The sequence below is a fragment of the Pimephales promelas genome, chromosome 7, assembly GCF_988280905.1.
Source record: "Pimephales promelas chromosome 7, fPimPro1.hap1.1, whole genome shotgun sequence".
NCBI classification, from domain to species: domain Eukaryota; kingdom Metazoa; phylum Chordata; class Actinopteri; order Cypriniformes; family Leuciscidae; genus Pimephales; species Pimephales promelas.
The window spans coordinates 33,997,317-34,009,983 of record NC_142775.1 but is presented as its reverse complement, the minus strand read 5'-3'; the positions used below and the strand labels follow the sequence as shown (position 1 = coordinate 34,009,983).

Below are 12,667 nucleotides of genomic sequence, written 5' to 3'. Positions count from 1 at the left end.
TGTTTTTGTAGACAAACCTGGACCAGTTCAGCATCTCAGGGTATCTGATGTCAGATGTGATTCTGCCCAGCTCTCTTGGAAAGACCCAGAAGATAATGGTGGTGCACGCATCACTAACTTTGTTGTTGAGAAAAAGGATGCAGCATCTGCACAATGGGTGCCAGTCTGTTCATCATCCAAAAAACGCAGCATGATGGCTAAGCATTTGATTGAGGGAACATCATACATGTTCCGTGTGGCAGCTGAAAATCAGTTTGGAAGAAGCGAATATGTTGAAACAACAAAAGCTATCAAAGCAATGAATCCCCTGTGTAAGTATGGCCTGAGGAATGTCTCCACAGGCTTATTTAATGTTAATTTTCAAAACAATATATATAATGTATAACAATATAATAAACTAACATCTATTTTCATATTTCAGTTCCACCTGGTCCACCAAAAGACCTGCATCATGTAGATGCTGATAAAACCGAGGTGTGGCTCCAGTGGAATTGGCCCGATCGCACGGGAGGAAGTGACATCACAGGTTTCTTGGTTGAGTATCAAGAAGAAGGTGAAAGGGATTGGATCGTTTTTAAGACTGTCAGCATTCCTGAGTGCCATGTGACAGGACTGGAAGAAGGAAAGACCTACAGGTTCCGTGTTAAGACAGAGAATGCAATTGGTCTAAGTAGACCAGATACCACTGTGCCAGTACTTTGCCAGGAAAAACTAGGTTAGACTCTAATTTTAATGTCCCATATGATTTTTGTTTTGTTTTGTTTTCAATATGTACGATTTAATATTTGTATTCTTCTACTGTCTTTGTAGTACCACCCATTGTTGAGGTTGATGTGAAATTGATTGAGGGAATCATTGTGAAAGCTGGAAGCACTATTAGGATGCCTGCCATTATGAGAGGCCTTCCGGTTCCCATTGCCAAGTGGGTCATTGATGGAGAGGAAATCAAGAGTGAAGGCAATATCAAAATCGACACAGACAACTTCTCCACTGTTCTGAGCATTGCCGATTGTACAAGAAGTCACACCGGAATCTATATTCTCACAGTGTCTAACTCAGCAGGAAGTAAGACTGTTTCTCTGAATGTCACAGTTCTTGATGTGCCATCTGCCCCGATAGGTCCCGTAAATATCCTTGAACTGACTCCTGAATACATGGTCATTGACTGGCGTCCTCCCAAAGAGGATGGTGGAAGCCCTGTCACGAACTATATTGTTGAGAAGAGGGAATCAAATAAGGAAACTTGGGGAGGAGTAAGTTCTGGCAGCACTGCCACAAGGCTCAAGATTTCTCGTCTCCAGCAAGGAGTTGAGTATGTTGTGAGAATTCGTGCTGAAAACAAAATGGGAATTGGCGCAGCTCTTGAAAGTGCACCAACTGTAGCCCGGCACCAGTTTGAGCCCCCTGGCCATCCTGGAAAACCAGTTGCATCTGATATATCTGAAGATTCACTCACACTTGGATGGACAATGCCACTGTTTGATGGTGGTAGTCCAATCAGTGGTTACATTATTGAGCGAAGACATAAAGGAGGCAAATGGATCAGAGTGAATAAAACACCCTGCAAGGACCTGAGATATAGAGTGCTTGGGCTTTTTGAAAGCATCGAATATGAGTTCAGAGTATTTGCTGAAAATATTGCTGGCTTTAGTGGACCTTCACCTATTTCAGATCCTGCCAGACCTTGCAGACCAATTACTGTTCCGGGACCTCCAATTAACCCTAAGATAAAGGACTACAGTTGTATACATGCTGACTTAGTCTGGATCAGACCCACAAAAGATGGAGGCAGTCCAGTCTTAGGATATATAGTTGAATGCCATAAAGAAGGTGCTGAGTGGGAGAAAGTCAATAAGGATGATCTGATTAAGCAGTGTGCTTATAGAGTAAAGGGACTGATAGAGGACACAGAATACAGGTTCCGTGTTAAAGCTGTTAATATGATTGGAGAAGGAGAGACTAGGGAAATCCCAGAGTCAGTTATTGCTAAGGATATTGTTATCCCTCCCGAAATTGAGATGGATGCCACATGCCGTGAACGTATGACTGTCCGTGTTGGACATAACATTAATCTTGTTGCATATGTGAAAGCAAGACCTGATCCAGAAATTACTTGGAGCAAAGGTGAAAGCATTTTGGACAAGGGCAAGCGCACCACTCTGATAAACAACTTCCCAGTAGTGCAAATGCGTATCAAGGAAGCGACCAGAGCAGATCATGGAAAGTATGTACTTAAGGCTGCTAATGAAGCTGGAGAGGCCTCAGCTACTATTAGTGTAAATGTTCTGGATAGACCTGGGCACTGCCAGAATCTTAAGATGACGTATGTAACTAAAAACTCTTGCATGGTGTCCTGGGATGCTCCTGAGGATAATGGAGGCACTGAGATAACAAATTACATTGTGGAATGTCGGGAGCCAAGTATACGAACCTGGTCAATGATATCATCTGACTGCACAAATCGTATGGTAAAGGCAAAGCTCATGGAAAATCATGAATATTTATTCCGTGTGTCTGCTGAGAACAAATGTGGTCCTGGGCCAGCAACAGAAACCAAAACTCCTATCCTTGCAATCGACCCACTTCAGAAGCCAAGTGAGCCAGAGAACTTCCACGTCAGTGATATCGGTAAGAACTTTGTTTTCCTTAAATGGAGAAAACCAGATTATGACGGTGGCAGTCCTAACCTGGGCTTCCATTTGGAGAGAAAAGCAAAGGATGCTGAAGAGTGGGAAAAGGTACATGAGGGAGTCCTGAAAGAGACATTCTTCATGGTGGACAAATGTGTTGAGAACCAAACCTATCAGTTTAGAGTCCAGTCAACAAATGATGGAGGTGAAAGCGCCTGGGTTAAGACATCCGAAATTCTTGTCAAAGAAGAAGTTCAGAAACCAGTTATTGACCTGAAATTTGTTGGTACCATAGTGGTCAAAGCGGGTGAATCAGTTAGACTTGAGGCTGGAATTAGAGGAAAACCACAGCCTGAGGTTACATGGGTGAAGGACAAGGCTACAGGCGATAACCCAAGGATCAGTATTGACACTGGATACGATTACTCAAAATTCCTCCTTACTAAAACCAAACGTAGTGATACTGGAAAATATGTGGTCACTGCTACAAACTCGGCAGGATCGTTCACAGCATATGCCAATGTTACAGTTTTGGATATACCAGGACCTGTCAGAGATATGAAGATTTCTGGCATCTCCACAGAAAAGTGCAGAGTTGTATGGGATCCTCCAGAGGATGATGGTGGTTGTGAGGTGGATAGCTATATTCTAGAAAAATGTGAGACGAGAAGAATGGTTTGGTCCACTTACTCTGCCTCTGTCGTCACCAACTACTGTAATGTAACACGCCTTGTTGAGGGAAATGAGTACATATTCAGGGTCAGAGCAGAAAATAAAATGGGGACTGGGCCGCCAATGGAGAGTAAGCCTATTACTGCTAAGACACAATTCAACAGGCCTGGTCCACCTGATGCACCTGAGGTAACCAAAATTGGTAAAGATGAGATGACTGTGGTATGGGCTCCTCCTGAGAATGATGGTGGAAAGTCTATCACTGGTTACATTCTGGAGAGAAAAGAAAAGCGGGCTGTTCGATGGGTTCCTGTCACAAAGAGCCCTATCTCTGAGAGACGCATGAAGGTCACCAATCTGATCCCTAACCACGATTATCAATTCCGTGTCAAAGCTGAAAATGAAGTAGGATTGGGAGAACCGAGCAAAGCATCCAGGCCCATCACTGCAAAAGATCCAATTGGTGTGTATAATCTGTATTTCATCTATTCATCTGAGATTGTATAATGGTTTTTTTTTATCCCATAAATATGTATTTAATTGTATCTTAATTTTTTTTTTTTTTTTGTAATATTTAGAGCCCCCTGGTCCTCCTGGCAGCCTTAAAGTAGTTGATAGCACAAAGACATCAATTACACTTAGCTGGACGAAGCCTGTGTATGATGGTGGTGCTCCAATTATTGGATATCTGGTTGAAATGAGGGATAAGGTGCAAATGGAAGGTGAACAAGTGAGAGATCCTGAGGAAGGCTGGAAGAAATGTAATACTTCTGGACAACTTGTCCTAACTGAATTTACAATTATTAACTTGGATGAGAGACAGGAATATGAATTCCGAGTTTCTGCTCAAAACCAAGTTGGCATGGGCTATCCTGCTATCCTCAAGGATGCTGTATCACCAAAGGAGGTCAACGGTAAGTGTTTGTTTTAAAGTGTTGCTTATATGATTCCCCTTGAAATTCAGTATACTTATTCAGTCTCTTTTTATCACAACAGAACCTCCAGAGATTGATCTTGATGCCAGTCTAAGAAAAGGCCTTAGCGTTAGAGCCGGATGTCCTATCAGACTTTTTGCAACAATTAGAGGAAGACCATCACCTAAAGTGACTTGGAAGCGCATGGGTGTTGACAATGTCGTTAGAAGGGGTCATGTGGATCAAATTGATACAATGACCTTTCTTGTGATTCCTGAGTGTTCACGTGAAGACTCTGGCAGATATTCTTTGACTCTTTCAAATGCCTCTGGAGAAAAGGCTGTATTTGTTCGTGTAAAAGTCTTAGGTAATCTTACATTTGCATAAAATGCATTTTAAAATTAAGATAAGCTTTACACTTACCCAATATCAAGTACTGTTGGTAAAACTGTTCCTGAAATTTATCAACAGATACTCCTGGTCCTGTTGGTGGACTGGAGGGAACTGATATCACTAAGACAACATGCCAGCTTGCATGGTTGCCTCCAGAAAATGATGGTGGTAGTCCAATCCTTAACTATGTTGTTGAAAAGCGTGAGGTTGACAGGAAAACATGGACAAATTGCACAAATGACTTAAAGAAGACAAGCTTCAAAATCACAAATCTGACACCAGGAACAGAATACTACTTCCGGGTGATGGCAGTTAACAAGTATGGCATCGGTTTGCCTCAAGATTCTCCAAAGTCCTACCTAGCTACAGATTCCAAAAGTAAGTCCACATTGCACCGTATAATTGATTATATTATGTTCTATTGTATTGTATCATATAATATAATGCATTTTAAAAATAATGTGTTTATTTTTACTTTGTAAAGGTGAGCCTGATCCTCCAAAGAAGATGGATGTATTAGAAATTTCTAAAAACAGTGCAACTCTTGGGTGGCTCAAACCACTTAGAGATGGTGGATCTAAGATTAATGGATATGTTGTTGAATACCAGCAGGATGGTCAACCTGAGGACAAGTGGACATCATACTCGGTTGTGAAAGACTTGACCATTGTTGTTGCTGGACTAAAAGAAAACACTAAGTACAGATTCAGGGTTGCCGCAAGAAACGCAATAGGATGCAGTTTGGCAAGAGAAGCTGAGGGCATATTTGAGGTCAAGGAACAGCTGAGTATGTAGACAAAGATTTTGTGCTCTCCCATTATTAATTTATTTTTATTCATGCTATGTTTTTCATGAATCACACTCTGAATACATTTTATACCTTAATACCTTTTTTTAGTGGGACCGAAGATCATCGTCTCTGATGTGGTTACAGCAAGAGCAGGAACTAAACTTATAGTTGATGCTCTTGTGTCTGGGAAGCCTGCACCAGTCACTAAATGGAGAAGAGGAAATGATGATTTAGTTACATCTGATCGTCTCTCCATACAAAAAACACCAACCTCAAGTACTCTTTCGATTAAAGAAGTTACAAGGAAGGATAGTGGTTATTACAGTTTTTCTGCTGAAAACAGCACTGGCAAGGTCAACCAGATCATCCGAATAATCATTATGGGTAAGTTTATTCATATACATAAATATTTATTAAATAGCCGGGCTTGACATCCAGCCTTGTCATGTACTTGGATTTTTGGTGGTGTAAACATAATTTATTCTCAAGCAATATTTAGATACTTTTAGATACCATCAGCTTTTAGATACTTAAATCTATATATTTTTTATTATAACCCCAGGGCGTTATTTACCTTTATGAAGGCAATTTTTTTAACCTGTTAACTGTCACCCCCCTTTTTTGAATAGACATGAAAATGCATATTTTGAACTTAAATGGTTGTAATTCAAGAATGCTTTGGAATATAGACATATGATTGGTCTTGTTTTAAAGAAGACATTTGGCAGATTTTTGTAGAAGTGAAATAAATTAAGAAAGTGAAACAGAAAAAAAGTTATAGAAGTTTGAGTTTATGGAAATGTACAATGTAAAATATTAATTATTCATATTTTACATAAAATATATATTTTCAAAACCTGGGCTACTCTAAAATGGCAGAAAGATCAAAGCCAAAAATCTGAACAAGTTGTGTTTCAAATTTTAGGTTGATATCTCAAAAAATGAGCTTTCAGTAAGATTTTGTTTGAGCGCAGTACCAAACTTTTTCACTAGGGCACAATCAGACTCCATTACTGCCCATATAAGGGCGCCTGCATTTCCATTCGTGTTTTGAGTGATATGAACCATTATTTTCACAATTTTCATACAATTTCTGAAGTAGAGATCCTATTCAGAAGTAGCATGGGAAGTTTGGCAGATTTTGATATGAATTGAACCTCTAAGAAACACATACAAAGAACACGCATGTAAGTCATAGCTAGCTGACACGTCACAAATGGTGAAATTATTATTTTTTTCTTGATATTTCAAACTTTTCAGACCTTTTTTTTCCAAAATAATTGAATGGATTCTATCTTTTGAACTTTTGGCATGAAAAAAAACTGAGGTATCTACCATTTTTCATGTTTACTGCTATTTTAAAATAAAGGTCTGAACACGCCTTAAGAGTATGAAAATATTCTTGTTTTATATTGATAAATTATGGCTCCTCTGTAATATATTTTGAAAATCAGTCACCAAATATGGAAACTAGAGATTGTAAGCTTTCAAATGATATATAGTTTGTCAATATTAGTTAAGGTATTTACTAAGATATTATTGTTTTAAAAATATAGTGGCAAACGTCCCACCTGTGGGACGGTGACAGTTAAGTGTTAACCTTATTAAATCTTATGCCTCATCTCTTAATGTCAAATTCTTACATTTGCTCAATAAATTCAATTATCATAATGAGACACTACAGAGCTGTTACCAATTAAATTAAATAATTTACAACTGCAATAAATATTGTGATGAGATTAATGTTTTAAATGCGATTTTGAATAAACACATAAGACATGTTTGGAAACTAAAACATGAAACTAAACCACCAGTATGTAGCGGCAAGTCCCTTAATGAGTGAGTCATTGAGTCATTCATGCAACCGATTTGTTCAAAATGCTAAATCACAAAAACACCGCTGAGTGTTGCTTTGAGACGGTGCAATAGTTCTGCTGTGATCTTTTTTGGAACTATTTTCGTTGGTGAAATAAACAAAAACAGTCAATATTGTATCTTGTGACTTATTATTAACTACTTGTTTATTGAACTTATAAAATCAATGTAGCATTTGCAATCATAATAATAATATTCAGCAAAACAGCTCCCTTGGACTTGTTACGTTACTTAACTATATTACATTATAAATAAAAAAATCAAACATTTAGAATTAGAGTTTCTTCTGTGAGTTACTTTATGTGTGCTGTTATGCTCATTTCTTTTAATTTCTCCACAAAGTCTCTCACAAAGAGACGGGCAGCATGAGTCTCAACAGCTCAACCTTCTTACCAAAAATATAATATCCATTGCCAATAGCTGTTTACACAGACTGAAATTAATTCTTATTGAATTCTCGCGTTTCAATGCTTCCCTAATTATTTTTTGTCACTGAGGTTTTAATCAGTCTACTTGTCGAGGCGGGCAAGTAAAATTATCTTTCATGTGCCCCTTCAAAAAATTCACTTGTCCTGGACAAGCGGACAAGCATGAAGGTTGAGCCAAATACGTATATATATGAGCAATATCACACAAGTAGCAGTGCGAAATGGATGTATAACAGCACGGCTGTGATTCGGCCGTAGGCACGGTGTGGTATATTTTTTCGTAAGAAAATTGTGTTAATAGTCTTAAAAGGATAAAGTCTATTTTGAAGTCTATTAAAGTAAATTTATTTTCCTTTTTTTAGACATCCCTGGTCCTCCACAGGGTCCTGTACAAATTATTGAGGTGGACGTAGACGCCTGCACACTAGCATGGGATTCACCTGCTGAAGATGGTGGCAGCAACATCACAAACTACATTGTTGAGAAGTGTGATGTGACAAGAGGTGATTGGGTCACAGCTGCATCTTGCACCAAGACCAGTTGCAGAGTTGGAAAGCTCACGTGTGGCAAAGAGTACGGCTTCCGTGTCCGTGCTGAAAACCGCTTTGGAATTTCAGAACCAATTTACGCTGAGAAGATCATTGCTAGATATCCATTTGGTAAGCCTCATAAATGGACACCTTTAAACACAGATATGCAAAGGGATTAGGCTTTATTTACACCAATACAAATCTTTTGATTTCAGATCCACCCAGTGAGCCAAGGAACTGTTGTGTCAACAAAATCAGCAGGGACTTTGTTGTGTTGTCCTGGGAGGTACCAGTGAACGATGGTGGCAGTCCCATCACAGGATATTGCATTGAGCGCAAAGAAAGAAATAGCCTCTTGTGGTCCAAGGCAAATGAAGTCCTTGTTCGCTCAACTGAATATACATGCTCTGGCCTCATCGATGGTCTGGAGTACACATTCAGAGTGTCTGCTGTTAACAAAGCAGGACAAGGCAAACCAAGCAAACAGACAGATTTTATCACTGCGAGATCTCCAGTTGGTATGTGTAGGGGGGGAAACAGGCTGCTGTCACTTTTAGTAAACGTTCAAATTAAAGTTTTATGAATATTCTTTTTCAGATCCACCTGGCAAACCCCAAGTTCTTGATGTGACCAGAAATTCTGTCTCTCTTGTCTGGGACCGTCCAAAACATGATGGCGGAAGCAAACTCATTGGTTATTATGTTGAATCTCTGAAGATTCCAGGTGACAAATGGATGCGTATCAACGCAAGCAGTCAAAATGTACCAAAGGAAGAATACGTTGTTCCTGGACTTGAGGAGGGAGCCCAGTACAAGTTCAGAATAATTGCGAAGACAGCAATTAATGTCAGTCTGCCCTCAGAGGAATCTGATGCTATCCCAGTTATAGCAGAGCATGGTAAGTCTTACGTTCCACCAATAATGTTAACATTTTCTAAATGAAGGACTTTATTTGATGTCTCTCTTTGTATTATCTCAGTTCCACCTAGAGTTGAGATTAGTCTTGAAATGAAGAAATTAATCGTTGTCAAAGCTGGAGCAAATGTCTGCCTGGAGGCTGAAGTTTATGGTAAACCAATGCCAAAGGTCACTTGGAGGAAAGATGGTGTTCCATTCAAATTGTCCGAAGGTATGAAAATGACTCAGAAGGTGCATCTCTTCTCCTTGGAACTGTTCTCTGTGACAAGAAAAGAGTCTGGCGAGTACACCATTTTTGCTGAGAACCAAAGTGGCACAAAGTCTGGCAACATTAAACTGAAGGTTCTTGGTAAGTTAACATTAAAATATGCCAAAAAGCATAGTGTGTGCTTTGTCTTCCTTGTTATGTGAAAAATGCGTAATTGTGTTTCTGCAGATAAACCTGGACCCCCAGCATCAGTGAAGATAAGCCATGTTTATGCTGACCGAGTGAAACTGAGGTGGGAGCCACCTCTTGCAGATGGTGGTTCTGAAATCACAAATTACATTGTTGACAAACGTGAAACAAGCAGAGCTAACTGGGCACAAGTTACTGCTAACATTAATGGTCAGATAACGGACTGTTCCGTGGAGAAACTCATTGAAGGCCATGAATATGAGTTCCGCATCTGTGCTGAGAACAAGTATGGGGTTGGAGACGTAATTGTGACTAATTCTGTGATCGCCAAGAATCCATTTGGTAACATTTTATTCTTTCTTTTGCATTTCTATATTATAGACCGATGAGTGACCATTACAGCATTGAGTTTTTTATATTAATAATATAAATAATATTACGTATAATTAAATATGATTTAGAATGTACTCTACAGCAAAAATCATAAATTCTAGGGAAGTAGTACTCCATTTCAGAAATCTAGTCTTAGTTAAAATCAAACATGTTACATTATTTTCTACTGGGTTGTAATTATGTGGATGAATAATGCTAAAAATGATGTTAACTGTATGTGTTCATCTAATGTTGAAAGTTTTGCACAGGCACAAAATTTGTTAACTACATTATTGGTTAATAAGTTGTAATGGTGTTTTGGGTGCTATTGTTTAAAGGCTTTTTTCACCATTAGAAAAACCTAAAAATCATTCATAAATGTCAAACCAATTATCGGTTGATCTCTAAATCGAATGTAAATATATTATCTAATTTTGAAAATGTGATAAACAGATCCAACCTAAATCATTTTATTTTTTCAAATGAAGGTGTTCCAGGACCATGTGAACCTCCAGTTATTACCAATATCACCAGAGATCACATGACTGTCAGTTGGAAGGCCCCTGCTGATGATGGCAAGGCTACTATTCTTGGATACCTGGTCGAGAGGCGTGAAACTCAAGACCTCAATTGGGCCAAAGTAAACAGAAAACCAGTTATTGACAGGACAATTAAAGCTGGAGGCCTTACAGAGGGAACCGAGTATGAATTCAGAATCATTGCACTGAATAAAGCTGGTCTTGGCAAACCAAGTGATCCATCAGTTGGTGTTATTGCAGTAGACCCAGTGTGTAAGTACTAACAATACTGCATTGGTAGATAATTAACAATTAAGTTGGCAAAAAATACCTTTTTATAGTTCATGCATTTAAGTCCTTGTGTTTCTGTGGTTGTATCATAGATCCTCCTGGACCACCTGCTTTTCCAAAGGCTGTTGACTCTACACATAGTTCAATCAGTTTGTCCTGGACCAAGCCAGCCTATGATGGCGGATGTGAAATTCTAGGCTATCTTGTTGAGTACAAGAGAGCAGATGCAGAAGACTGGCTAAAGTGCAATGTTCCGAAGAATCTCCAGGCGACAAAATTTAATGTTACTGGTCTTATAGATAGCATTGAATATCAGTTCCGTGTTAGTGCTGTAAACAAGATTGGATTTGGAGAACCAAGTGAAGTTCCTGGAAACCATATGGCAAAGGATATCTTGAGTAAGTAGATCTCATAACTGAATATATATGGGATTTCAAAATATGTACATTTCTGATATTATTTTCATTAAAAATTTCTCTTAGTTGCTCCTGAGGCTGAACTTGATGCAGATCTCAGAAAAGCCTTAGTTTTGCGTGCTGGAGTCACAATGAGAATTTATGTACCTCTGAGAGGGCGTCCTGCTCCAAAGGCAACATGGACTAAGGTCAATGCAAACTTGAAAGAGAGACAGGGTCTTATGATCAAGACAACTGAATGGGATACGTTCCTTTATTGTGAGGAAATCAACAGATATGATGCTGGCAAATATGTCCTAACTCTAGAAAACAGTAGTGGTACCAAGTCATATACCATTGTTGTCAAAGTACTAGGTAAGTTTTTTTTTTCTTTTTTTTTTTCTTTTTCTCACAACTTTTGAAGTTTATTATTTACTGTATCTAACTTCTGTTTATAAATGTACACAGACACACCTGGACCCCCAGTCAATCTGATTGTTAAGGAGACCTCAAAGGACCATGTATCAATTACTTGGGATGCTCCGCTAATTGATGGTGGTAGTCCAGTTAAGAGCTATGTTGTTGAAAAACGTCTGGCTGAGAGAAAGGCATGGACCTGTGTTTCTCCTGAGTGTTCCAAGACGTCTTTCAGGGTTACTAATCTTGAAGAAGGAAAGGCTTACTGCTTCAGAGTCCTAGCTGAAAATATATATGGCATTGGTGAGGGTTGTGAGACAGCTGGACCAGTCAAAGCCTCAGGTGAGACTTTAATGTTGCAAGTTAGTTTGCATTTTAAATATATTAATCTGTTAATTATACTAAATTCTAATATTGATGTGTATTGCAGAGCAACCTGGACCAGTTACAGATTTTAAACCTTCAGAGATCACCAAGACTTCTTGCACTATTGGCTGGAAGAAGCCAATCAGTGATGGTGGAAGCCATGTTGTTGCATATGCTCTAGAGATCAGTGAAGGGGAAGACAAATGGAAGCTTCTAACTAAGTCTAAGCTCACACATTACACAATGAGTGATCTTGTAGAAGGAAAGGAGTACTTGTTCAGAGTCAAGGCCATTAATGAAGCAGCTGAAGGACCACCAACTGAGCTTACTGTATTACCTAAAGATCAAATAGGTATTCATATAATCTACTTCAGGGTTTTTTCAAAGTCAAATTTAATAAAATATGAAATATGCTAATTAATATAAATATGACAAATTCTAATAGAATAGAATAAAGATACAAATGAAATAGTGCTTTAAGGTAGTTTTTATTCTCTTGTAAAATACTACAGAAATTAAATTATAAAAAGTAATCAAATACAAAACAAAAAAACTGCATCCTCATCCTTGTATGAATTAAATACGCTACAAAAGCTATTCGGTCAAGAGAAGTGAGTCATTTTTCTCTCACAAGGATGTCAGTTTAATACCTAATGCACAGATCCAATATAATGATACACATATATCGGTTACTTAAGACATAACTTAAGAATGTGTTTACATTAATAGTCTGTGGCATTTTAACAAAGTGTGTATTTGTCC

The 12,667-nt window shown here is 38.5% G+C and overlaps 1 protein-coding gene across 1 annotated transcript in view; it reads left to right on the top strand.

The window, feature by feature from the left end:
• ttn.2 (titin, tandem duplicate 2) overlaps positions 1-12,667 on the top strand; it is a 161,554-nt gene that overhangs the window by 102,015 nt on the left and 46,872 nt on the right. Inside the window, 18 exon segments of the mRNA XM_089133368.1 lie at positions 12-311; positions 422-715; positions 811-3,765; positions 3,881-4,216; positions 4,299-4,583; positions 4,688-4,987; positions 5,094-5,396; positions 5,508-5,783; positions 8,065-8,361; positions 8,448-8,750; positions 8,830-9,129; positions 9,211-9,498; positions 9,586-9,888; positions 10,407-10,709; positions 10,820-11,125; positions 11,210-11,497; positions 11,591-11,881; positions 11,970-12,257. Coding sequence (XP_088989494.1) covers positions 12-311; positions 422-715; positions 811-3,765; positions 3,881-4,216; positions 4,299-4,583; positions 4,688-4,987; positions 5,094-5,396; positions 5,508-5,783; positions 8,065-8,361; positions 8,448-8,750; positions 8,830-9,129; positions 9,211-9,498; positions 9,586-9,888; positions 10,407-10,709; positions 10,820-11,125; positions 11,210-11,497; positions 11,591-11,881; positions 11,970-12,257 — 8,016 coding nt within the window.